At 35.6% G+C, this 27,663-nt stretch overlaps 1 protein-coding gene across 3 annotated transcripts in view; it reads right to left on the minus strand.

Annotated features, from left to right (window-relative positions):
• Positions 1-27,663, minus strand: part of WRN (WRN RecQ like helicase) — a 152,762-nt gene that overhangs the window by 24,771 nt on the left and 100,328 nt on the right. For 2 of the 3 annotated variants that reach the window (XM_047091339.1, XM_047091341.1), the window contains 8 exons: positions 26,532-26,713; positions 20,724-20,825; positions 20,347-20,439; positions 14,599-14,740; positions 6,924-7,094; positions 6,749-6,846; positions 5,820-5,892; positions 4,557-4,633 (listed from right to left, as the gene is read on the minus strand). In XM_047091339.1, coding sequence (XP_046947295.1) covers positions 4,557-4,633; positions 5,820-5,892; positions 6,749-6,846; positions 6,924-7,094; positions 14,599-14,740; positions 20,347-20,439; positions 20,724-20,825; positions 26,532-26,713 — 938 coding nt within the window. The remainder of the gene's footprint in view (positions 1-4,556; positions 4,634-5,819; positions 5,893-6,748; positions 6,847-6,923; positions 7,095-14,598; positions 14,741-20,346; positions 20,440-20,723; positions 20,826-26,531; positions 26,714-27,663) is intronic. The other variant, XM_047091340.1, reaches the window with a different exon arrangement.

The following is a 27,663-nucleotide window of genomic DNA, read 5'->3' on the forward strand; positions in this document are numbered from 1 at the left end:
CTAGATTTTCAATAATTTCAATCAAATGCATTCATTATAATGGTAAAGTTAAAACTGCAATTGGAATTCATCAAAAATGAGTATGCTTAAAAACCCTACCCTCATCCTCAACTAAATGCTTTAATACTCCCTATCTATAATGAAAATAACTCTTTTTTGACCAAGAGAGAATCTATTGATTCTTCACTGTGATAGATGCTAAAGAATCTATGATTCTTTACTGTGATATCACTAATTTTTGGCTGGTGAGGCACATTAGCATGGAATTAATCAAATTGTTCATACTTTTCTTCAGAATCAAACAAAAATAAGCCAAAGAAAATACTACCGCTTTTGGCTCCTCAAAAGGATAAAAAACACCCAATTAGCAAACAACACGGAAGGTGAGAGGCAGCAAAATAGAAAACCATTTTCTTTAACAAGCATTTCTCACTGATAAAGTAATTATAAGGAGAAAAAGTTATACAAATCAAATTATATGGAATAGCCCATATAAAAGATGCCACATTTAAATAAAGTCCTCCTTTGGTAAGGAAAGGGCGGAACATGTTTGATACCTGAGAAATGTTTATAAATTTCTCTGTTGCAAGAATTCAAAATCTACAGTGTAAAGTAAGATTTTCACAATTACCAAATCTTATCACTAAAATAAGTAGATGTAAGCCTGAGAAAAGATACGTCAGTTCAAGGAATTAGTAATATCAGTTTACTCAAGATAATTATAAATGTTTTAAATAATATAATTACATTGACCTTTATCTTAATATTTATAAAAATCTTTATACTAATGTCCTGTTTGCAAAATGGTATTTTAAATGATTTCACAAATAAGTTTTATCATCTATACTAACAAATTTTGGGTAACATAGCCCTAAAGCAGAAATATACATGGAGAACATTTAATAAAAAATACTTTGCCTATGAATGTTATTACAAGTGCACAGAAGAAAAGTTCAAAATTACTACTATGAAAATCACCAAAAAGTAGAGATGTTGTATCCACGAAACAAGAAAACGTTGTTATGTTAAAGAAAGAAGAAAGAGAACAATAAATAGTTCTTAGAAATTAAATTTTTGAAAAATAAAATTAAAATCTTACTAGATGGAAGGGAATATAAAGTCAAGGAACCCTCCAAGAGAATAAACAAAAAGAGATTAAAAACAAGGGAAAAGAAAAATAAGGAACAAGAACACTAAAAACCAAGCAAAGAAAACAAAAAAGACAATTACTAACATCAAGGAAAATAAGGTAGTGGTGGCCATAGTAACAAAGTTTGGCTTAGTAGTATCTAATGTTTGAGTAGGTTTAATAACATAAAAACAAATTGTTAATCTGACCAAAACTTGAAATGTAATTGCTTTAGTCAAGAGGGGAATGAAGGAAGGGAAATGAGGGGAAGGCATATGGAGGATAAGCCCTAATCCACCATTACAGAATGTCAACAAAAAAATTTCCAAAACTAGTTGGTCCAAAACCAGTAATCTAAGTATGCCACTTAGAAATATGGTGGCAGGGGCACCTGGGTGGCTTAGTCAGTTAAGCGTCCGACTTCAGCTCAGGTCATGATCTCGCGGTCTATGAGTTCAAGCCCCGCATCGGGCTCTGTGCTGACAGCTCAGAGCCTGGAGCCTGTTTCGGATTCTGTGTCTCCCTCTCTCTCTGACCCTCCCCCGTTCATGTTCTGTCTCTCTCTGTCTCAAAAATAAATAAATGTTAAAAAAAAAAAAAAAGAAATATGGTGGCAAATATCAGAGAGCCCAGCTGGAAGATTTGAGGATGACTGCTTCTACAGAACAGAACAAAGTAGGTTTGGGAAGGGTGTGAACTGGTGTGCTTTGTGACATGCCATTAAGTACCAATTTTAAAACCATGTACATGTATTATTTTTTTAATGTTTATTTATTTTGAGAGAGAGAGAGTGTGTGCAAGCTGGGGAGGGACAGAGAGAAAGGGAGAGAGAGAAGAAACCCAAGCAGGCTCCACACTGTCATCGTGGAGCCCCAGGAGGAGCTCAATCTCACAACCCATGAAATCATGGACCAGAGCCAAAATCCAGAGTCCCATGCTTAACCAACTGAGCCACTCAGGCGCCCCCATATGTATGATTTTCATAAAAATTCAAATGAACTTTAAAATAATAGTTATTGATGTGTAAGCATAACTCTCACTTCTCTACACTAAGCCCATACATTAAAATTAGTATCTGGACTACTCCACAGGTGTCTCAAACTCAGTACATCTATCAATAAACTCCTCGTCCCCTTAATATCCAACAATCTCTCAAATCGGTGTTCCTCTTATGTTGCCAGTGAAGGGAGGGACAACACTCTTACCCGTAATCAAAGACAGAAACCTAAGTGTCATGTTCAACTTCTCCATTTTCCTCAGCCCACCTGACTTTCCAATCACCAAGTCCTAACAATTCTATCTCCTAAATATCTTACAGTTCTATTTCTGTCCATGCCCACTGCCACTTCCCTCATCTATGTTCCCATCTTCTCCTGAAAATTCTACTGCAATAGCCTTATTTGTGTCTCTACACTCTGATCCTCTAGCCTTCTTTCTAATCCCTCCACAGCAAGAGTCACTGATCAAGAGTCAGCACACTAGGGTGCATGGGACAAATCCATGTGTTCTGATAAGGTTTGTAAGCTAAGAATGGTTTCTTACATTTTTAAACAATTTAAAAAAATCAAAAGAACATTTTGTGACATGTGAAAATTATATGAAATTCAAATTTCAGTGTCCATAAATAAAGTTTTATTGGAACACAGCCACACTCATTTCTTTACATATCATTTATGGCTGCTTTAAGGCTACAACAGCCAAGTGGAGTAGTTAGACAGAGACCACATGACCCACAAAGCCTAAATTATTTACTATCTGATCCTCTATGGAAATGCCAACCTCTGTTCTCAATCATAAATTTGATGTCACTATCCTACTGAAAATCCTCTTAGATCTCATCTCAACTGATCAAGTTGAGTGCCTGAAAGGAAACTGGATATTCTGGACCCTATTTAATTCTCCAGTCTTAAATATTTACCACTCCCTCACTTCCCTCTACCAGGTAAATGCTAGCATACTTGTTGAGTTCCTCGTTGTATCATACCTTCTTTTGCTTTCAGGTTTTAATATATGGGCCATTCCTCTGCTCAGAAAACTTCCCCTCATTTCACTTCACTTCTACTTAAGCCTTGATCAAGTGTCACTTCCAAACTGCTTTTCCAAAGTGTTACAACCCTGAATTGTAATTTTATGTTCCCTTACCTGTATATCTCACCAGAGTATAAACACTGGGAGGGCCCAGGGGGTGGGGGGCCTATGTCTCTGTTTTTCCCCACTCAATCCCACTGTCTAGAATAATACCTGGCACAAGAAGATGCCTAGCAAAACCACAGTAAATGTTTAAATGAAGAAATGCTTCCGCATACTGAATGGATATATTGTTTTATACACTACTTAACCTTTTTGTTTACATAAAATGTAGTAATTACTCCATATCTAAACAAAAAGAAATTGTTTTGAGGGGAAGACGTATTATAGTAAATGTCTGTCAGATCCAAAGTAGTATTCTCTAAGTGAGAAATCCATTAGAAAGTAACAGTATCAGGGCGCCTGGGTGGCTCAGTCGGTTAAGTGTCCAACTCTTGGTTTCAGCTCAGGTCACGATCTCACGATTTGTGAGTTCGAGCCCCGCATCAAGCTCAGTGCTGACAGTGCAGAGCCTGCTTGGGATTCTCTCACCCTCTCTCTCTACCCCTCCCTCATTCGTGCTCCCAGGCTCGCTCTCTCTCTCAAAACAAACTCAAAAAAATTTTTTAAAAAGAAAGTAACAGCATCAGAGCACATTAATTTATTTTCACCTGGTACATATATAAACATAGTCCATTCAATAATCTGTGTATAAAGGTCCTGACAAGTTTTTCAAATTCTCCATCTTCAGACCTTCTGTAATTCTGTACATTCTCCATACTTCCATTAAGTCAGCAAGTCAGACAGCAAGCTCCAAAGTACAATAGGTACATTCATTATTTGTACCAACTCTCATATTTACCATTTTATATTGCCATATAATGTATTTTAAGTGGGCTGGAAATATATATTTTATACAAATATAATGAGTGCTTAGATGCTAGAGGTTGACAAATATAGATTTGAAAGTCAGCTCTGGTATGAGCTATGTGCAACTGAACAAGTTAGTTAACTTCTTCACCCTTGGTATCTTCAACTTTAAAATGGGAATAAATAGTAGTGGTTAACTCATAGGCTGTTGTAAGAATTAAATAAGATATTACAAATAATATACTTAGCATTTAGTACAGAGTTTGGCAAACAATAATACCCAAGAAGTGTTAGTTATTAAATTAATGTTAATACTATCATTTTATAGGTCTTCTTCAATAATTCTAACACTGGAGGCTTATGCTTTAACTTTTAACTTCCTTCTGCCAATTGAAATAGCCCAACATCTGACAGATATTTACCTTTAGGAAAGGAAGAAAAAAGGTATTGATATAGTAAGTATAGAAAATAAAAATTTTCAACTCTGTACCTTCTTTTGGGAATGTTACTGCCAGAAGAAATTTTATCAGATGCTTTGTAAGAATACATCTTCTCCAAGTTAGACTGCTTTTAAACATAGAAAGGTCCATTAAAAAAATCCAAAGTTTCAAAAACTTTTAAATATGAAAAGAATATGATATAAAATCTCACGATTACAATTTCTCCTCTAAGTCATCAAATAAATCACCTGAAAATAAGCTCTTAGATTATCAACTTCTAGGATGCTACTGGCAGTTAGTCCTATTCCTCCCAAATCTAGAGAATATATGATCAAAACAATTATTTGAGACGCAGCAGAGGCCAAAGTTACAAAATGATTCAGTTACATTCTGCATACTTTAATAAAACAAAAACTTTACCAAAAAATTTAATTCACCACATTTTCCTATTACTCCAGTGTTCCAATTACGTGAAGTCTACCTGTGGGTATTTAATCTGTAATAGTTATCTAAGACCCAAAACATAAAAGAAGAACATATGTATGCATGTGTGTATGTGAGTGTGTATATAGTTTTACTGAGAACTTTTAGGAATTGGACTTATTTGTTTTCTATCAATTATATGTATCATAATGTGTAAAAAAGAAAAAAACTCCAGGCCAAATGAGTTATAAAATAGGCTTTAAAAAAATCAAAATACGGGGCGCCTGGGTGGCTCAGTCGGGTGAGCGTTCAACTTCGGCTCAGTTCACGATCGTGAGTTCGAGCCCCGCATCAGGCTCTCTGCTGACAGCTCAGAGCCTGGAGGCTGCTTCAGATTCTGTGTCTCCCTCTCTCTCTGCCCCTAACCCACTCACATTCTGTCTCTGTCTCTCTCAAAAATAAACATTAAAATTAATTAATTAATTAAATTTTTAAAAAGTTAAAAAATCAAAATAGGTGTGCCTGAGTGGCTCAATGAGTTAAGCATATGACTTTAGCTCAGGTCATGATCTCGCAGTTCGTGGCTTTCAGCCCCATGTCGGGATCTGTGATGACAACTCGGAGCCTGGAGCCTGCTTTGGATTCTGTGTCTGCCTCTCTCCCTGTTCCTCCCCTGCTCGTGCTTTTTCTCTCACTCTCTCAAAAATAAATAAACATTAAAAAAAATCAAAATAAGTTACTTCTCAAATATTTCTGCTATTGATCCCAGAAATTATATACTGCATATTTTATTGTTCATTTCACTACTCTTTCCAAAGTTTATGTTTTGTTATATAAAGCATTTCACTTAATAAGGAAATAAATAAGAACCACCTCTTTAACAAACAAACCTTCTCTGCAGTTAATTCAGTTGGTTCTTGAGTATAGGAACACTGTTGCATGCCAAGTGATACGGTTTTAGAACTGAAAAATAATAAAATTAAGTTATCTCAAATGTCAAAGTGTAACTATCTATCTAATATCGTCACACCTCCACTCTTAGAAAGGCAGATGAGATTTCATTACTGTTTCAGAATTGAGGATTTTTTAAAATAATTTTTTTAAGAACAAGCTCTGGAATGTGCTTTTTAAGCTCTTCAAAGTTTAAGTTTAAAGCTCCTTAAAGTTTAAGTTTAAAGCTCTTTAAGGTGTTTGAAGTTTAAAAGAAAAATTGACAATCTAATGCACAATTATAAACAATTACAGTGAACAACACTATTATAAACTTCAAAGTTGCAATGACACTAGGTTGTTCTCAACACAGAAAGAAATAATTATTTGACATGCTAGAAGTTTTAACTAAAGTATTGTAGTAATCATACTGTAGTGTATAAATCTATCAAACCAATATGTTATACATTTCAAACTTACACGATGTTGTATGTCAATTATATCTCAATTTTTTTAAAAAAGGAAAAAAACCAAATGATCAACAACATGTAAAGATATTAAAAAGAAGGCAACAAGTATATTCCCTTCCCACCTTCTACACATAAGAAGGAAATATAATGTATTGACTCTTCAACACTGATCTCAGCACTGCTTCATTAACCAATGGGAAAGCAGCTTTCTAAACACCTCACCTACTTTTTATCAACCAAGAAAATGTTCTATGATTTCTCTTTCACCCACTGACTCCCACCCTCAAACTAGCTAAAAGAGGTATGCTAAAACAATCTTTACTCATTTTATCTTTGTGGTGTCTGTAAATTGGTATAATTTGACATTTCAACTACAAAAAATCCAGAAGTTAAAAAAAAAAAACACCTGAAAAACGAACCTTGGTTGAGGAAACTCTGTTAGACACAATTCTTCATTAGCTTGAAGGATAAGTTTCTTAGGAAATTCTGTTTTGGCTTTGTCAAGCCAGTCTCTACCCTGTTGAATACAAGAAGAATCTCTTAATGAAGAGTGAGTAAAATTAAATCAAACAGGTAGACTTCTACATTGTTTACCTTTTTCGTAAGAGTGCAAATCCTTATAAATTTGGAAGACCCAGGAATTTCCGTCAAGAATCCCTCAGTCATGAGCTGACGGGACAAAGCCTTCCACCAATTCTCTGTGTGATCCTTGCCATTGCCAAATAAATCATGTCTGCGATACTGATCTGCAAGACGCTGGGAATTCTGAAATTAGGAATAAAATCAATATCTAAAAATGCTTACTGAGTTAAACAGGATAAGTGAAACAGAACTGTCTATTCATTTTTGGGGTTTAACACTAAATCTCAGCTTTAAAAACGTATGAAATTTTATGCCCATCCTGCTTGTTCTGAATACTTAAGCCATAAATAAATATATAATCAAAGTAGAGTTGCTTTTCTGTCTAAAATAATGGCAGGTAATTCTGCATATAATTCACACGCATTTTACAATGCATAGGCTGGGATATGTTTGTAATATTTAACCTAGGCTATTTAGACCTTTTATTAACATATATTGTCTGAAAACAGAAATCATCATCTGCAGTATGAGACTAGGAGCTTGGGTGTTAAGAGGCAGTGTGATCCAGCAGCTAGTAATCAGTGAGTACATGACAACTCACTTCCCACTGCATGGCTGCATTTGTGGTGCTTTTGTTCAAGAGGTACTGCAAAGTTTACTTCATCACTTCTGATTTAAGTGCTTGACTGAGATACCCCAGAAAAAGCAAGTGCATGCTACACAGTTGCTGTTTTTGAGATTATTTTTTTCCTAAGTGAAGAGAGGATTCCAAACTGAAAATTCTTTGCAAGCCATCAAGTTTTAACAATGTTGGGGAAGCTAGTCTGTCACGTGCAATTCTCTTGTCTTCTAATGGAAATGACTCTTCCCACATTCCCCCCCACAAAGTACTTTTCCATTCATTCGCTCTGCCCTCTCACTACCTCCTTCCCATACCCTACACATTTAAGTACCACCTTTAAATGTCTATAGTATTACACGGACAAAGTGCTTTATGGAAAGTTCCTCCTCTCTAATGTATTTGTGGTGAATAGGGCAGATGGTAATTCAAGAGTCATTCTAACCTTCATCCACTGTGACTTCTTTTCTTGCAGAATCTGGAAAGTTACAAATACTGCTTCTCAAAATCCCTTGCAGCTAGAGTTCTGGGTATGATTTAAGTTCCACTATTCAGATGCATTTTTTCATGACATCTATAGGCAGGAAGTTGAGCTAAGGATACTCTTCCACTATTTTTTGCAGGTATGCAGGATCATGGAGGTGTTTGCTTTTTATGAGGAAGTGTTAGCACAGAACCCAGCATACAACTACTGGCTTCCTGAGTATCAAGAGGCATCCATTTTTTTGGATACAGATTATAGCGACTGCAGGGTGATTACCAGAGCAAGCAGAAGGGGAACCTCCCTGATTGTTAGAGCTCCCTCTTTGGTGCACTTTGGGGTCTGGTGCTGTAGCAGTGGCTTGCCAAGCTGACAGATAGCTTCTTGTCACAGAAGAGGCAGCAGCTCTTAGGATCGACTAAACAGTACGATGTTATTAACAATACCATAAGCTATTTAATGCACAGTAATACATACTTTTCTGTTTAAATTACTTAGAGTGATCCTGAGATAATATAAATTCTGTATTTTAGATTATGTTTCAAAAACATTCATCCTTTGAATATGTCAAGAGGTTACTATATTCTAAAAATTTTAATATAAAACACAGTCTAAAATTTTAGAAACAGGCAAAGCCTGCCATTCAACATTTTTACATTTCACCTATACTCCATGAAGGTTTAACAACCAGTGCATTTAAAAATCCAGGGATCAAAATCAAAACAATTTATAGGATGAGTTCCAGCAGACATGACTCAAGCACTATAAAGGCTCTCTATTACGAACGTATTGGTTTTATTCAGCTGACGAGAATGTTACAGCTACCAGTTTATCATTCTGGAATGTTAAACATGTGAATACAAGTGAAAGAGCCTAATTAAAACCGATTCCTCATACAAAGGAAATCTAGGCTGCAATCAGATTAAACTGGAATGAATTCTGATCAGAGACACATTGGTGCCCAGATACTGAGCTTAACACATAGGCTTCTGATAGGTTTAGTTAACAGAGTCTGTAACATGCATTCTATTTATCTTAAAAATAAAAATAGAAATAGAAGTTTTTTTATTAAAATGGCTAAGTAATGAGCTTTAATGTCATGATAATTATATTTACCAAAACTTTACTGGAACAAGATTTAGAGAAACAGAAACACCCGGGTACAACATGGTATCTTTTTCCTTATTAACAATCCCTATAGCCTGCTTCGGATTGTGTGTGTGTCTCTCTCTCCCCCTCCCCTGCTCATGCTCTGCCTCTCTCTGTCTCTCAAAATAAATAAATGTTAAAACAAACAAACAAACAAAAATCCCTACCTATGCCAACTGACTTTGAGTTGACTTAAACAGAATGTTTAAAATCAAACATCAGAGACTTTCAGAGCTAGAAGGAACACTGGAGCTCTTTGATCTACTTGGTCACTTTTTACTCATGTTCCTAACAAATAATCAGAGGCTCAAAGATGTTTAGTGGAAGCCTAAGGTCCTAGAACTAGAACACAGACCTCAAGACTACTAGTTCTAATCTTTTATTATTATATTATGTGTACACACACACACAAATATACCTATACAACACACACATACACAACATAGATACTATATATGCATATACATACACATATACATACACATACACATTGATCATAGTCACTCCAGCAAGACTACCTGGATTCACATCACAGCTCTGGCACTTACTAGATTCTTGACTTTGGGCAAGTTACTTAACTTATCTGGGTTTCTATTTCCTCAGCTGCTATAGAAGTATTAACAATAGCATCTATCTCCTGGGGATGTGATGAAGACTGAGTACCCAAGACAGAGCCTGGCTCAGTAACATTAACTTTCTTCTTATTAGTTAACAGCTGATGCTTTAACTCAACCTGAATTTCTTAATCTAAAAGAAAATCCATGACTTAGTACCTAGTCGGTTTTCCCTGTAACACCTGTAATGGCACTCTATCTCTGCTAGGAGCTTATACTAATAGTAGGAGATTCTATTGCTTGCAAACTGGTAACACCAAAGATATTAAATTGCCTAACCAGTACTTATTAGCAATCTCAACACTAAAATTATTCCTCTAGCCTTTCCTTTCATAAGAAAGAAAGAAAGAAGGAAAGAAAAGAAGGAAAGGAAAGAAAGAAAGAAAGAAAGAAAGAAAGAAAGAAAGAAAGAAACAAGCAAGCAAGCCTGAAGGCAATGGACACATTTAATAGTAGGAAACTGAGATTTTTTTCTAATCAGCAAGGAGTAATTGTCCTTCCCCTCACGATCAATAATCATCATGAATGCTATGTACTGTTGAATAAATTTACGTTGTCTTGTGTCCATGGCAATCCTCATGCCCAGAAAGCTGCTATAGAGACTACTGGATTTGAGCACTGATTTTACACACAGTTTACACACATTTTACACACACATCCCACCAGTCGCATTCATTCTCCAGATCATTGAACCCAAAAACAAAAGTGTAAAATCGCCTGTGAACAGCATAATAAATAGAAAAGGCACTAAACGGTAGTCGGGAGGGCTGCTTGCTCATCCTGATTCTGCAACAAGGTAATAGTATGATCAGGGCAGGTCCTCTAACTCTTAGGGATTCAGCATTGATCACTGGAAAATAAGGCGATACACAGGGTGAAACAGTCTTTTTGCTTTAGGAGTCTACAGTTCTTTAAGACACACTCAAAAAGGGAAATTATCTCACTCTTTTATTTTAAAAATTAGGTTGGGATAATAACACCAAACTGGCATATCAAGGAATGTGGAAACCTACTAATTAGCAGATAAGAGTTAGAATGAAGTGAGAAGACTGGCTGGGACACACGACCCAAAGAATCACTTTCTGATAAAAGCAAAATCTCTGAACCTCTACCTAGCAGAGAAAACAAATGCACTTGCCACTTATCTGAAGTAACTTCTTTAAAAATCACAACCATTTTGTGTGGTCATTTTTTGTGGTAGGAATGTCACGTTCTCCTCCATCTTTCTTCCCTCATTCCATCTCTAAATGCCAAAATCTACTGTATCTCCCACAAAACAAGAAGTTCCGGTGATAGTGGCAGAATCACAAAGACTTCTCTAATTTCTCAGCTATTAACAAGCACTCTCTTGAGGACTCAGATCTACTCATATGTCCTTTATCTCTTTCAATGCTACACTATACTTTCTTTCTTTCTATCTATCTATCTATCTATCTATCTATCTATCTATCTATCTACCATTAACACCTTTCCTATTAGATGATGAGTTTCATGTAATTCAGGTTTGGGATTCCCCACAAAACACAGTGTCTTACACACACACACACACACACACAAAGATGTTTAATAATTAGTGGGAAAAAATAGGTATAAGCTCTAACTCAACAAGTTTTAAATCTCCATGTTATTTAAGTGCAAACAAAACCAGCCTAGTTTCTATTTGCATTTTCACTTTGTTCCTTTTGACTTTTTCCCAATTCCCACAAGCCAAACAAGTTCAGAGCTGCCACTCCAGGGCTTAACAAATTCACTCCCAGAGCTGTTATTCTAAGTGCAAAATAAAATCAAAAGATTAAAAAATATCTATCTCTAAGATTATATTTCAATCAGACAAAATAGCTTACCCAGAAAATTAAATGGATAACCCTCTTCTGTATGATAGATTTAAAACTATACAGGGTGATTAAAACTACCAATAGTTTGCTAGTGGCTGCCTAGTCAAAGCATCTTTTATCAAAAGTGTTACCTAACTCTGGAGCCATGACAAGGTTTAGCACTTTGATAATGTGATTAAAAATGCGGTTTCACTTAATGTCTTGGTTATTAAAATTAAGGACTGTGTTTCTGTTCTATAAAATCATGATAACTGCATATCTTACTACTCATTCACACAGGGTGTTTAAAAATATTTATGTGGTGAGATGTTTAGACAGCTAAAACAAAGTTCCTTAGGCAACATTTCTACTATTTAACCTCTAATTAAAACTTTGTTTTAGGGGCGCCTGGGTGGCGCAGTCGGTTAAGCGTCGGACTTCAGCCAGGTCACGATCTCACAGTCCGTGAGTTCGAGCCCCGCATCAGGCTCTGGGCTGATGGCTCAGAGCCTGGAGCTTGTTTCGGATTCTGTGTCTCCCTCTCTCTCTGCCCCTCCCCCGTTCATGCTCTGTCTCTCTCTGTCCCAAAAATAAATAAACGTTGAAAACAAAACAAAAAAAAAAAAAAAACTTTGTTTTAAAAACAAAATTTTAGGGGTGCCTGGGTGGCTCAGTTGGTTAGGCATCTGATTTCGGCTCAGGTCATGATCTCACAGTTCGTGGGTTCAAGCCCCAAGTCGGGCTCCATGCTGACAGCTCAGAGCCTGGAGCCTGCTTCCGATTCTGTGTCTCCCTCTCTCTGCCCCTCCCCCGTGCTCACGCTCGCGCGCTCTCTCTCAATCTCTCTCTAAAAAATAAACATCAAAAAATGTTTTTTTTTTAAACAAAAAAGCAAATTTTAAACAAAAAAGCAAATTTTAAACTTCATTCACAAATGCCTGAATGGCTGCATAACTGTTTATACCATTTAGAAATATCTTGTGTAAGAAAGGAGAAACATATGCTGCTTAAATCATTTTTGTTATATATATATACAAACATCTTTTTAAAATGCCAAGAGTTTTCAGTTTAAGATATTTATCATATTACAGATCAAAATTAACTACAAAGATATCAATTTTTTCTAAATTAGTTAAGGTGGACAATTTGTCAAATTCCTAAAGGAATTATAATTATAATTTTTTAAATAATATCCCAGTAGGTACCAAGATCACTGAAATGGAAGGAAAAAAAATTGCCTTATTTTCCTTGTAGTTAATGTCTACAAATTTTTGTTAAGTGGTACTTTTTGAAAAGTTTTGCACTTTTACCTAGCAAGGGTAGTATAAAATTTCACAAAGAATAAACTTCTTAATTTGAAGACTCCCAGAAGAGACTGTCAGTATAAGAGGTCTGACTTGGTTTTCAAATAATAGGTGAAATTCGATCCCTCTTGTGACCAGTTCAAGTTTGTCTAGGAGCCCACTTACACTTCTTTGTTGATACTGGATACTGCTGGATCATACCAAATTAAACAAGGATAATTTTTATAAATTACACATTCAACTGGGATATACAGGTTTTGAAGATGACAGAGACAGAAGAAACTTTCACAGATCTCAATTAAACTTAATCTATCCCTTGCAATTTCAAGTCTTTAATAAAAAAGATAGAAAAAAAATATTAGCACTCATAGCAGCTAAATCCAAGTTCCTTAACTTGGAACACTAATTAATTAATTAACTGTGGTAACACTATTAAATTTCTAATCAAACTGGTGATTTGATAACAAAATTAGAATGGGAAGGGGGAACAAATTTTAAATTCCATTCAAAATCTAAAAACATTGCTACCTGAAAAGTGAACATATTTTCAATATTCCACTAAAAATATTTCACAACTAACTTGTCTATTTCTAAACAAGAAAAAAACTCGATATAAATATTTATATGAAGCATTCAAGTATTTAACAAATAAATGCTCACTTAAATTATTTTTTAAATTCTACATACAAAGTGAGAATACTCATCTCTACTTTTAAGTATTTTTTTTTTTTTTTTACTTTTTTGATAGAACACAAGGAGGGGAAGAGAAGAGAGAGAGGTAGTCACAGCATCTGAAGCAGGCTCTAAGCTCTGAGCTGTCAGCACAGAGCCCAACGCAGGGCTTGAACCCACAGACCGCGAGATCATGACCTGAGCTGAAGTCGGTCGGCCAAACAACTGAGCTACCCAGGCGCCCCATATTTTAAGTATATTTTTAATAAATATACAAATTTGTGAAGGATTCTATCTCCCACTTTTGGTTTATTTAACTAATATTAATACCTAATAACTCAGCTTTACTTTGCAGTCTTCTAAATCAGGAATAAAATCATATGAACCAAAGGACTACAGAATTTAAGGGTCATGACTTACTCATATTGTACTTGCAACTGTTAGAATAATTCTGGCATACTAATTGCGGAAAAATAATAAAAGTGGCTGAATTGACTATCACTATTTATTCACTGGTAAGGTCAAACAAAAACTTTGGAATTTTAAATATCTGTGATAAGCAGAATAGAAGTAAAGAAAAAATATACTGCCAAATGTTGTTATTGAACTGAGACATTTACAAATAATCGCTAAAGGTAAAGTTTTGTTCAAAGCATTTACTACTTTCCTGGGCACAAAAGAGACAATTTTGTTCTATTTGTCTCCTGATACAATGAAAGTTAACTTTTCTTAAGCATCCTAAGAAAGAGCAGGTTAGGGATTCATCCAACCAACTGCAATAAGCTAATACAATGCTTCTAGACGGAGGTGCAGAGCTGCACATCAACCTGAAATATGAAAACAGGAGTAGGTATGATAACACACAGGTTTTGTCAAAAGTAATGAATGCAGTGGTTAATTGGAACTTAATATGGCTCTCTGAGTTTCTAACAACTCATCTAAGGCCAAAGCTACAATTCTAATACAGCAAACCTCTGAAGAAAAGTATAACAGGAGTGCAAGAAGAACAATGAAGGTGATTGACAGACACTTACAGATCCTCGGAGAAATAAAATCGGAAGCCCAATTCCAAACTTTTCTCCTAAGATGTTCACAGCAGATAATAGCTGGAATGCCTGTGGACCAAAGTCCTGTGGGGTATCATCTGAGTCATCAATGGAAAAGCAACGATCCAATCTAAGTAATAATAGGATAGAAAGTTTAGCTAAGGCAAGTACCTTTAGAAATAAAAAGATTTACTGAAATTATTAGCCAAGTTAAAAAAAAAAAATCTCAAATACACCAACTGCTTCAGAAGCTACAAATAAAGTTCATTACAGCCAAGACCACGTGAATTGTGTAAAACATGGAATATAAACCACAATATAGCTCTGCACGTTATGTTGAGAGTTCTCAACCCTAGTGCCCTAGAACATAAGTTTCACAGTTGGTAACTCAGACCATAAACGGAAGAAGAGGAAGGAGTTCAAGCAAGCAGAATGAAGAATTATAGCTTGAAAAGCTCCACTTGACTGATTATATAAATATTGGACTTTTGGGGGCGCCTGGGTGGCTCAATCGGTTAAGCGGCCGACTTCAGCTCAGGTCACGATCTCACAGTCCGTGAGTTCGAGCCCCACGTCGGGCTCTGGGCTGATGGCTCAGAGCCTGGAGCCTGCTTCCGATTCTGTGTCTCCCTCTCTCTCTGCCCCTCCCTCGTTCATGCTCTGTCTCTCTCTGTCTCAAAAATAAATAAAACGTTAAAAAAAATTTTTTTTAAATATTGGACTTTTGGGTTAGGTTGTGATCGAAGAAAAAGTTTGTTGCAAAAAAAAAAAAAAAAGTAACTTAAAAACCAAATCTCCTATGCAATAAATTATTAAACTCTGATGCCTGTACAATATGACACAAAGATAAACTGCACCTCATTTGAATCCATTTAGAAGTTACATTCCTAAGCCTTCCTTTAGGTAGATTTGGAATTATCATTAATACAAATGAGAATTCTTTAAAGCAGATTGAGAACAAAAGGACTCCTTAGAGAAAATTAACTAATACAGTTCAACTATCTAATTCAATTGCTTTCTTTATAACAAATAGTTTTGAAATAGCAATAAGAATATATTCAATATTCCAGATATAATAATATGTTTGGGGGGGGGTAGAGACTATGCTTAGGTTTATCCTCCTATTCTAATTTTCTTTAGTAGGATAATTAGATCATTAATTCTCTTTTCTAATATGAATAGTTAAAGCTATCTGATTCTCACAAAGTACCACCTATACTGGATCTTAGAAGTTTTAACGTAAAGATCTTAAAGTTTTAATTTAATAAAGTATTATTGTAAATATCACTAAAGTTCTAAAAATGTTTTAATTTCCATTCTCTTTCTTTGATTTATGAGTAATTTAAAAGTGTTATTTTTAATTTCCAAAGGAATGAGAATTTTTCTATCCTCTTCCTTTTTTTTCAAATTTTTTTAATTTTTATTTTCTTAACACTTATTTATTATTTAGAGACAGAGAGAGACAGAGCATGAGCAGAGGAGGGGCAGAGATAGGGGGAGACACAGAATCTGAAGCAGGTTCCAGGCTCTGAGCTGTCAGCACAGAGCCCAACGTGGGGCTTGAACTCATGAACCGTGAGATCATGACCTGAGCTGAAGTCGAACACTTGACCGACTGAGCCACCCAGGCACCCCATCCTCTTATTTCCTTTAATTCAAATACATTGTGATCAGAAAAAAAGTGGTGTGTTCAGGACGCCTGGGTGGCTCAGTCGGCAGAGGGTCCAACTCTAGCTCAGGTCATGATCTCACAGTTCATGGGTTTGGGCCCCACGTCGGGCTCTGTGCTGACAGCTTGGAGCCTGCTTCAGATTCTGTGTCTCCCTCTCTCTCTCTGCCCTTCCCCTGTTTACGCTCTGTCTCTCTGTCTCTCTCAGAAATAAATAAACATTAAAAAAAATTTTTTTTTAATAAAAGAAAAAGTGGTGTGTTCAATACCATTACACAGAAAACTTCTGAGACAACACTACAGTCTAGTCATAGGGGCTAGAAAACTTTTATAAAGGGCCAAGATAGTAAATAGTTTAGGCTTTGTGGGCTATGTGGTCTCTGTGTCACAACTACTAGGCATTCAACTCTGCAAAAACAGCCATAGACAACATATAAACCAAAGGGTATGCTGCATTCCCAGATGTTTCGGTCATCCACACAGACAGCAAAGTGGATTTGTTTACCATGCTCTGCTCTAACACAGAGTCAAATTTTTTATCCATTTTCCATGTATGTTTGAGAAGTGCAGTCTCTAATTCCATGCTTCCAAGCCAGTGTGCTGTATAGTTAACCTCGGTTCTGAACAGAACCTGCCCTCAAGTAGTGCACAGCCTACTGTGCCTACAGGTATTATTAGATTTGTGGATCGTGAAGTGAAAATGTTTGAGATACATTGTTCTAACTGCTTAGTACGAGGTTCTAAATACCAAGTGTGTAATAAATCACTTGTTACTATGTTGACCACATTTTCTACAGCTCACCATTGTTGGATTGCTTAACCTGTCAATAACTAAAAATTATATCAAACTCCTCTGCTTTAATGGTGGATTTGTTGATTTTTCCAGCTGTTCTGTCAATTTATACTTTGTATATTTGTAGGGTTTGGGGTTTCTTTTTTTTTTTCTTTTTTTTTTAATTAAAAAAAATTTTTTTTAATGTTTATTTATTTTTGAGACAGAGAGAGACAGAGCATGAACGGGGGAGGGTCAGAGAGAGGGAGACACAGAATCCGAAACAGGCTCCAGGCTCTGAGCTGTCAGCACAGAGCCCGACGCGGGGCTCAAACTCACGGACCGCGAGATCATGACCTGAGCCGAAGTCGGCTGCTTAACCGACTGAGCCACCCAGGCGCCCCTGGGGTTTCTTTTTTTTGAGGTGCACAGAACAATTCTGTCCTCTTGATGGAGCAACTTTTTGTCACTGCACAGAGATCATCTCCATCCCTAATAGTTACTTTTCTGTCTAATAGTAACACAGCTACCACACCTAGGTATACAGCTGACCCAACTAGGTATACCATTTGTTTTTATTTTATTTTTTCAATTAATATACAATTGAATTGACTGTATGCCTGAACATGTGTAAACTTCTACAAATTTAACCACATCTATTGATTCATATGCATAGATTCACCTAACTATCACAATCAGCCACCAGCACCATCAGGACCCATCACTTCAGAGAGTCCCTTCACTCCATCACTTCAGAGAGTCCCTTGTACTAACAGCCCTTTGTAATCCTACCCTCCACCTCCCTCTAACCGCTGGCAGCCACTGAGATTTTCTTCATTCCTATACTATAGTCTTACTTTTGAGAGAAAATCATATAAATGGGCTCATACTGTAAAACTGGCATGATTTCTTCTTTTAAATGTTTGGTAGAATTTCCCATTTAAACCATTTTGGTGAGGGAATTTTATTTCCAGAGGTTTTTAACAATGACCTGATTTCTTTAACAGTAACTACTATTTATTAATAATAACAATAATAAAAATACTGTTTATTAATATTTGTTACTAAGAAATAAAAACAATAACAATTTATTAATGACAATAATAAATACTGTTAATAATAACCATAACTGTTATCATTTAATGGTTACTATTAAAGATTATCTATTTCATTGTGGGTGAATTTTGTTAATTTGAGACTATCAAGGAATTGGGCCCATTTCCTCTGAATATATGCACACTGAGTTATTCATATTGTTTCCTTACTATCCTTTTAATGTCTGTTGGGCCTATAGTGAAATTCTTCTTTCATTCCTAATATTAAGAACCTGTGTCTCCTCTTTTTTTTTCGTTAGAAGTTTCTATCAATTTTATTGACTCTTTCAAAGAATGTGATTTGGAGGTCTTTGATTTTGTTTTCTATTTCATTTATGCTCTTTATTATCTACTTCCTTCTGCTTCCTTTTAGTTTACTTTGCTCTTATTTGCTTCCTAAGGTGGAAGTTTAATTACAGATTTGAAATGTTTCCTCTATTATGAGTATTTAATGCTCTAAATCTCCCTCTCATTATTGCTTTAGCTGCATCACATACATTTTGCATTATCATTTCATTCAGTTCAAGATATTTTCAGTTTACCTTGAGACCTCCTCTTTCACTCATGGGTTATTTAGCAGTGTGCTATTAATCTTTAAGTGTTTGGAGACTTTCCTGGTATTTTTCTGTTACTGATTTCTAGTTTAATTCCATTATAGTAGGAAAACACACTCCATATGAACAGAATTCTTTTAAATTTATTAAGGTTTGTTTTATGACCTGGAATATAATCTATGTTTGTGAACATTCTGTCTGTACCTGGGAAGAATGTTTATTCCACTGTTGTTGGGCGGAGTGTTCTTAGATCCAGTTTGTTAATAGTCCTGTTCATTTTTTCTGTCTCAGTGATTTTCTGTCTACTAGTTCATTTAATTACTGAGAGAAGATGCTGAAGTTGACAACTGTAATTATGGATTTCTGTATTTCTCCTTTTAATTGTCACTTCTTTTGTTAACTACATACACATTTAGGATTCTGTATTCTTGGATATGATGGTTGCCTTTATGTGTCAACTTGGCCCAATTATTTGCTTAAACACTAACCTAGATATCGTTACAAAGGTACGTTGCAGGTAAGGATTAACACTTACAATCAGTTGGCTTTAAGAAAAAGGAGACTACCATGGATAATGTGAGTCTCATCCAATCAAAAGCAGGCCTTAAAGAACAAAGACTGAGATTTGCTGGAAAACAAGGAATTGTGACTCAAAACTGTTCACACAGAAATTCTGCCTGACTTTGCAGCCTGCCAGCTTGCCCTACATATTTCAGACCTGCCAATCCCCACAATTGCATCAGCCAATTCCTTAAAACCACTGTGAGTGTGTGTGTGTGTGTGTATACATATACATATGTATGTGTCTTTCTGTGGAGAACTATGATTCATCGGTAAATAATACTTTTATCATCATGTAATGTCCTTCTTTATCCCTTGCAATATTCTTTTTCCAAAGGCTCCACTGTCTAATGTTAAAATAACAACCCCAGCTTTCTTCTGATCAGTGTTACCATGATATACAATTGTTAGCCTTTTATTTTTAACCTACCTATATAATTATACTTGTGGTGAATTTCTTATGGACAGGATATAGTTGGATCATATTTTTGTTCTTTTTTAAAGCTTATTTATCTATTTGTAAAGTTTATTTATTTTGAGAGTGCATCCAAGTGGGGGAGGGGCAGAGAGTGAGGAAGGGAGAGAATCCCAAGCAGGCTCCACATTCTCAGCACAGAGCCCAACGTGGGGCTCAATCCCAGGAACTTTTCAGCTAAAGTCAAGAGTTGGATGCTTAACCAACTGAGCCACCCAGGGGCCCCATATATTTTTAAGTAACCTCTACACCCAATCTGGGCTCAAACTCATGACCCCAAGATCAAGAGTCACATGCTCTTCCAACTGAACCAGCCCAGAGCCCCTAGTTGGGTCATATTTTTAAGTCAATTCTAACAATGTCTACCTTTAAATGGTACCTTTGGACCATTTACATTTAATATAATTACTGATAGATTTAGATCCATCATTTTATTGGTTTACACCTATTTATAAAGTAAAATAATATTGTTTGCTTTGTCTTCTATTTAAATAAAGATTTTGTTTTTTAAAAACTACAATGCATATCATTCAATGAAAACTCAATTAAAAATTATTTGAAAGGGAAGAAAAAGACTTTTAGAAAGTCTACGTAGAAGAAAAAATCTTTACCTGGACCTGCAATTATCACAGCATTTTTCAGTTTCCATAATACCCACAGAGGCCTTTCGTAGTTGTTTGTCTTCAAAATGAGACAAGATGATTCTACCCAAGAGAAAATTTAAAATTAAATAAAAGAACAAAACCATATATATTAAAACTATTGCTGAAAATAATGAGGTGAAATCATTACTAATTGATTCACCTGAGATCTCATTATCTGGCTTCAGTTTACTGAAGCACAAAGAAAGTTGCCTTAAAAATCAGCACATACATAACACCAACAAAATACTATTTCTAAATATTTCTAATTACTTTGCAAAACTTTTTCTTAAAGGAGCACCATTCATAAATCTGTTACTAATTAGTATAAGAAAAATAATACATACTGTCGCCTACATCTTCTGGAAAGAAGATAGTTTTCCATCTTTGCCACCATATTTAGTTTATATAATCGAAACTTTTCACTGGGTATCTGACTAAGGAGGTTCCTGTCAATTACAAATATTACAAGTTAATAAATAAAATTGCATCAGTGATTTTCTTACTTTTAAATTTATTGTTATTTTTCATAACCTATAGAACCCACACCTCCGTCAAGATAAAAAAAAAATTTGTATCATCCCAGAAAGTTATTGTGTCCCTTGCCAGTCAATACCCACACGAGAAGCAAGCATTTTTCTGACTTTTATGAAAATTACTTTTAAAAGAATTCTATGCCTATGCCTAAGATTCAATTTTTTATCTGCCTTTGAAAAATTACTCTAAACCCTAAAGTTTTTCATTTTGATTTATATGCTACATGATTTTTGGTAATTTTTCCACTATACATGAATTTTACATTTTCCCAGTAAAAAGTTATTATTTTTATTTATTTTATATGAGAAACTAAAAACACCTATGTAAGCAATACTGAAAGAAGCTCATGATCCAAATATGAGCCTTCATCCCTATTTACTCTTCAGAGGACTTCCCATCCTCCTAAAACTATCTCTGTACTATAGGCTATTATGGGACACCAATAAAACATCAGAATTAAGTTCCTCTTTCAAACAATTACAACTGATCTTTTCCATAATACTGAACTTATTTAAAATTGTTAGAAATGGTAAAGACATGGCACAAGAAAAGACACTCAGATCAATGGAATAGAATAGAGAACCCAGAAATGGACCCACAAACATATGGCCAATTAATCTCTGACAAAACAGGAAAGAATATCCAATGGAATAAAGACATCTCTTCAGCAAGTGGTGCTGGGAAAACTGGACAGCAACATGCAGAAGAATGAACCTGGGCCACTTTCTGACACCATACACAAAAATAAACTCAAAATGGATGAAAGACCTCAATGAAAGGCAGGAAGCCATCAAAATCCTCGAGGAGAAAGCAGACAAAAACCTCTTTGATCTTGGCCACAGCAACTTTTTTTTTTTCAATGTATGAAATTTATTGTCAAATTGGTTTCCATACAACACCCAGTGCTCATCCCAAAAGGTGCCCTCCTCAATACCCATCACCCACCCTCCCCTCCCTCCCACCCCCCCATCAACCCTCAGTTTGTTCTCAGTTTTTAAGAGTCTCTTATGGGCCACAGCAACTTCTTACTCAACACGTCTCCGGAAGCAAGGGAAACAAAAGCAAAAATGAACTACTGGGACCTCATCCAAATAAAAAGCTTCTGCACAGTGAAGGAAACAATCAGCAAAACTAAAAGGCAACCGACAGAATGGGAGAAGATATTTGCAAATGACATATCAGATAAAGGGTTAGTATCCAAAATCTATAAACAACTTATCAAACTCAACACCCAAAAAACAAATAATCCAGTGAAGAAATGGGCAAAAGACATGAATAGACACTTCTCCAAAGAAGACATCCAGATGGCCAACCGACACATGAAAAAATGCTCAATATCACTCATCATCAGGGAAATACAAATCAAAACCACAATGAGATACCACCTTACACCTGTCAAATGGGTTACATTAGCAACTCAGCAACAACAGATGTTGGCGAGGATGTGGAAAAAGAGGATCTCTTTTGCACTGCTGGTGGGAATGCAGGCTGGTGCAGCCAATCTGGAAAACAGTATGGAGGTTCCTCAAAACACTAAAAATAGAATTACCCTACGACCCAGCAATTGCACTACTAGGCATTTATCCAAGGGATACAGGTGTGCTGTTTCGAAGGGACACATGCACCCCCATGTTTATAGCAGCACTATCACCAACAGCCAAAGTATGGAAAGAACCCAAATGTCCATCGATGGATGAATGGATAAACAAGATGTAGTGTATATATACAATGGAGTACTACTCAGCAATCAAAAAGAATGAAATCTTGCCATTTGCAACTATGTGGATGGAACTGGAAGGTATTATGCTAAGTGAAATTAGAGAAAGACAAAAATCATATGACTTCACTCATATGCAGACTTTAAGAGACAAAACAGATGAACATAAGGGAAGGGAAACAATAATATAAAAACAGGGAGGGGGACAAAACAGAAGAGACTCATAAATATGGAGAACAAACTGAGGGTTACGGGAGGGGTTATGGGAGGGGGGATGGGCTAAATGGGTAAGGGGCACTAAGGAATCTACTCGTGAAATCATTTGTTGCACTATATGCTAACTAATTTGGATGTAAATTTAAAAAAATAAAAAATAAAACAAGTTAGAAAAAAAAAAGAAATGCTAAAGACGTATTTTTTTTAAATATTTATTTTTGAGAGAGATAGAGAGTGAGTGGGGGAGGTGCAGAGGGTGGGGGGGACAAGCAGGCTCCACTGAGAGCCGGATGCAGGGCTCAAACTCACAAACTGTGAGATCATGACCTAAGCTGAAGTTGGACTTCAACCTACTGAGCCACTCAAGGGCCCCAAGACATCTTTGTTTTTAAAAAGTTAATGCTGCTGTGACTCATCCTGACTCTGTTAATTCTAGTCTTCTTTGAAGAAACCCCATGAATATCAGATATCAGAAGATGACAATCTCCCTTGGCATGTCTTTCCAAGAATTCTTTCAAGAATAAACATAAGTATCATAATAATAATAATAATAATAATAATAAAAACAGAAGTCTGAATTGAATACATTTCAGATATTTCAAAAGAAAATATTTACATATAAGATCTAATTCATAATCCTGATCCTCATCAAAATGGACCTCACTAATATTATGACTATTCAACCTTCTGACAGATAAAAACACCTCTGCACAATTCTCAAAGATTACACCAACAGGGAATCCAGTTAAGTGAGTTCTGGAAAGTTTGAACACCCAAATGATTTCTTATTCAAAAACATTTTTATGATTTAACACCACCAACCACCATGACTTCCCACATAATTTACCTAAAAGTCTCTTCTATTAACTCTAGTTCTTACTAATCTCATTCTTCCTAGCTCATGGGCTAAAAATTACAGGTGACCATTGAACAACCTGAGTTTAAACTGCATGGGTCCACTTACATGTGAAGTTTTTTTTATAAATACAGTATGGTACTGTAAATGTATTTTCTCTTATGATTTTTTAAAATACATTTTATTTTCTTTAGATTATTTATGGTAAGAGTATAGTATATAATAGATTTAACACACAAAATAAGTGCTAATCAACTGTTTATGTTATCCCTAACACTTCCGGTTAACAAGTAGGCTACTGGGAGAGTCAAAGTTATATGCAGATTTTCAACTGCCTGGGGAATGGGCAGTCCTAACCCTCAAGTTGTTCAAGGATCAACTGTAGCTCCTTTTTTGCTTTGTTTCTCACTTCCTTCTCCTCAGAAAGAACAAAGAAAACAATGCCTACACTTTTAAGTACTATAGACTCCCTTATATTTGGTTTAAATGACCTACATTTACCTACTTTTTGTCATCAGTGTCAGTAACAAATCTACAAACATGAAATTATAACCATCTAAAAGCAAATTCAGTTAATAGTTATTCTTCTTATAAGACTATTAAAATAAAGCAAAATATTCCACATAATAAAAATAAGTTGAAAAAAGAGAAAGATTCTAAAAGCAATACCGTAAATAGAAATCAGATGGAACCAGTTGGAAGATCTATTAAATTGAGATTGAACTTTATAAATTACAGTAACCTTTTCAGTGAGAACCAGCAACTCTATTTATTCTCAAACTTTGTGTTTTCTAAAGAAGAGGTTTGTCACAAGGATGACACAGATCTGTCCTAAATCCTATAGTTTTATTTCCCATAGGATGGCTGCAAAGAACAACCTGTCTACACTCAAGATTCAAGCATGGGTTTTCTGGCACTGTTATTTGATTAGTAATCACTGTTACTTCCTGTGAAATCTTAATGAGATAACCATTTAATGTATCTTTTGAGACTCAGATAAACAGGAACTATATCTACTAATGACCCTGTAAAGTCATAATATAAAACTCGGGCTGTTAAGTATTCAGCACCTTTTATCACAATGTACAAATAAATCAGAATTGGCAGGACTCAGCATGCGCTTGATACAATCCCAAATTTAATAGTATCATGCAGAGCTATACTCTATACCGATTATTTTAGTTTATAAAAAGGTTTACATAGACAAGAGTCAAGAGAAAAACAGTAATGTTCTGTTTATGGGGATGGTTTTATTGACTGTGTTAAGAAACAAAAGCTACCACTACTCTTAAAATGATAAGCTTAAAATTTATATCAAACATGTTTACCTAATGAATCTCTATTCTTCTTTCAGATCAACTTACCCTACCACCTCTTGAAAGAAGTCTCACCTGACCTTTTTGGTAAATACACACCCTATTATACACTACTCAATGTAACTTTCCTTCCCTGTACTTAACACAGCTGCAATCTTAACACGGATTTGCATGATCTCTTTTAAAAAATCTTTCAGGAAGCCTGGGTGGCTCAGTCGGTTGGGCGACTGACTTCACTCAGGTCATGATCTCACAGATCGTGATTTTGAGCCCCACGTCAGGCTCTGTGCTGACAGCTTAGAGCCTGGAACCTGCTTCAGATTCTGTGTCTCCCTCTCTCTGCCCCCTCCCTGCTCAGTTCTGTCTCTCTCTCAAAAATAAACATTAAATAATTTTTTTAAATAAAAAATAAATAAATAATCTTTCCACTATTGGAATTTTCAAACACAAATGCACAACAGCAAATGAACCCTATGTATTCATACTTGTGTGATTCTGCGATTAAGATCTTCCATTTCCATTATACTCCAAGCCCCATGAAAACAGGAACCATATCTGTTTTCATTTATTTATCACTGTATCCCCAGCACAGAGCATAATGCTTAGAACATAGTGGGCACTCAAAACAGAGCACTGCTGAATGACGAATGAAATAAAAACAGGATTGGATAGGCACTCTTATCATTTTAATAACATGAGCTAATATGTCCATTCAAGAGCTCAATTTATTCAGCTACATGGAGGTGCATTTTGAAAATACCTCATCTTAACAGCCCCATCAGTTACCATATATAAGTTTTTTTCCTGAGGTTTTATCGCCCCTCTGGAAGAGGGAATCAGTTGCTAACTGCTGCCCCTAAAATTTTTGCAAGATGAAGTTTTCCTTTCCTATATAAATCTCATAGAATTTACATGCCAACGAAGATTTGCTTTAAGTTTTCTTACATTTAAACACTGAACTCTTTCATTTTTTTCATGGTAGTCAATCAGTACAGTGAATGGGTACAGTGCAACATGATTATTCACACACAGTCAATGAGAGCTGGCATGCTTTCATAGAACAAAAGAAACAGATGGTAAGGAGAGACAAACAGGAATTGGTAAAAAGTCTCTTGGAGTAAGTACCACTGTAGCATGGGAAGAAAGAACCAATAACAAAATAAACGGTATCTGAAGAAACTATGGCTGGACACATATCAAACTTGAGAGGACCTGGGGAGACAGAAAATAGTTTGTCCATACACGATTAGGAAAGCACCCATACGATCTATGTTCCATTCCCAGTACAGTCCCCATTTAGTTAATTCCTCACACTAAATGAGGTAGAGCTGACATCAGGTCATCTCCTCTGGGTGGCAACACTTACCACGAATGTTCTTGAGATGTCTTGTTTGGGTTTGGTTTCAAATGCACCTAACACATTACTTGAAAGTCTGGAGGCTGCTACAAATACTTTCAAAGCTTATGTGGAAAGAAAGAAATCCGCAAGGGTGAAAGCAAGAAATGTTTTTACCTATTTGACTGAATGTCTACTGGAGCCCAGAGTACATGACAAGAACTCTGAAGTCCATCACGGCCGGCTCTCCCAATCTCCTGGTAATAGGATTCCATTTCCTTAGGAGCACCATAATGAATGACCTTGCGAATGTCAGCTTTATTAATGCCCATGCCAAAAGCTATGGTAGCCACGACACACTAGGAATAAACAACAATGTAGTTTGACAAATATGTAGCAGAACCAAAGCCTTACATCTTTACCTTGTGGTAAAAGTAATTAATTAGTTCATTAACTAAAGTCCCTGGCATGGAACTGAACTTCATATAATTTCAAACAATCACAGGTTAAAAGATCATCTGCACAATTTACAAATCAGGGACTGGCAACCATAAAACAGGATTTCTAATTCCTCACTTAAGTAGCAAATAAAGTGGTCTCTCTGAACACCTATGAGTACAAGACACACAACAGACTCTTAAAGTACTTATTATATTAAGAGTCTTTGTTATTATGACGTTTCAAGAGTCCTTACCTGATTGCACATTATCTTAATATTTTTAGCATTATTATAAGATGGAAGGAAAACTTCTCATTAAAGATGGTAAAATGAAACATGAATTTATCTTTGCATCTTTAAAAAGATAAAATTAGTAGATATCTAATATGTATGAGCATACTGAAATAAGATTCACATGATTGGGGGAAATTCTAGGGAATTAGTGAGAACACAAAAATAACCAAAAAATTTTAAAGTATTAGCAGCAAAAGAAGATGTACGAGAAAAGTAACTATATACTACATGGCTTAGAAATAAAAGCATTTGCAGAGAAATAATTACGTAAATATATAATATTTAAACATATATACATATATATACTGATCTAACCAAATTGTTAATGTTGGGAGGAAAGTGGGTTAGAAATATATAAATGGAGTGAGGAGAAGGGCAGAAGGGGTGTGAAAGGAAGCTAAACTTTCATTCCTCATAATAGGAAGTCAGTGGCAATGCCTAAATCTAATAAATAAAAAAACTAAGTAGTAACAGTAAAAGCAATCATTGCAAGATCTAGGGGTAAACACCAAAAGATTAAACTAAAAGAGACAAGAATAGGAAACAGAAGTGGGGAAGGAAGGAGAGTGAGAGGCT

This window comes from Lynx rufus, unplaced genomic scaffold (genome assembly GCF_022079265.1).
Source record: "Lynx rufus isolate CCGP_SWC_20201006 ecotype Redwood Valley unplaced genomic scaffold, mLynRuf1.p SCAF_3, whole genome shotgun sequence".
NCBI lineage: Eukaryota > Metazoa > Chordata > Mammalia > Carnivora > Felidae > Lynx > Lynx rufus.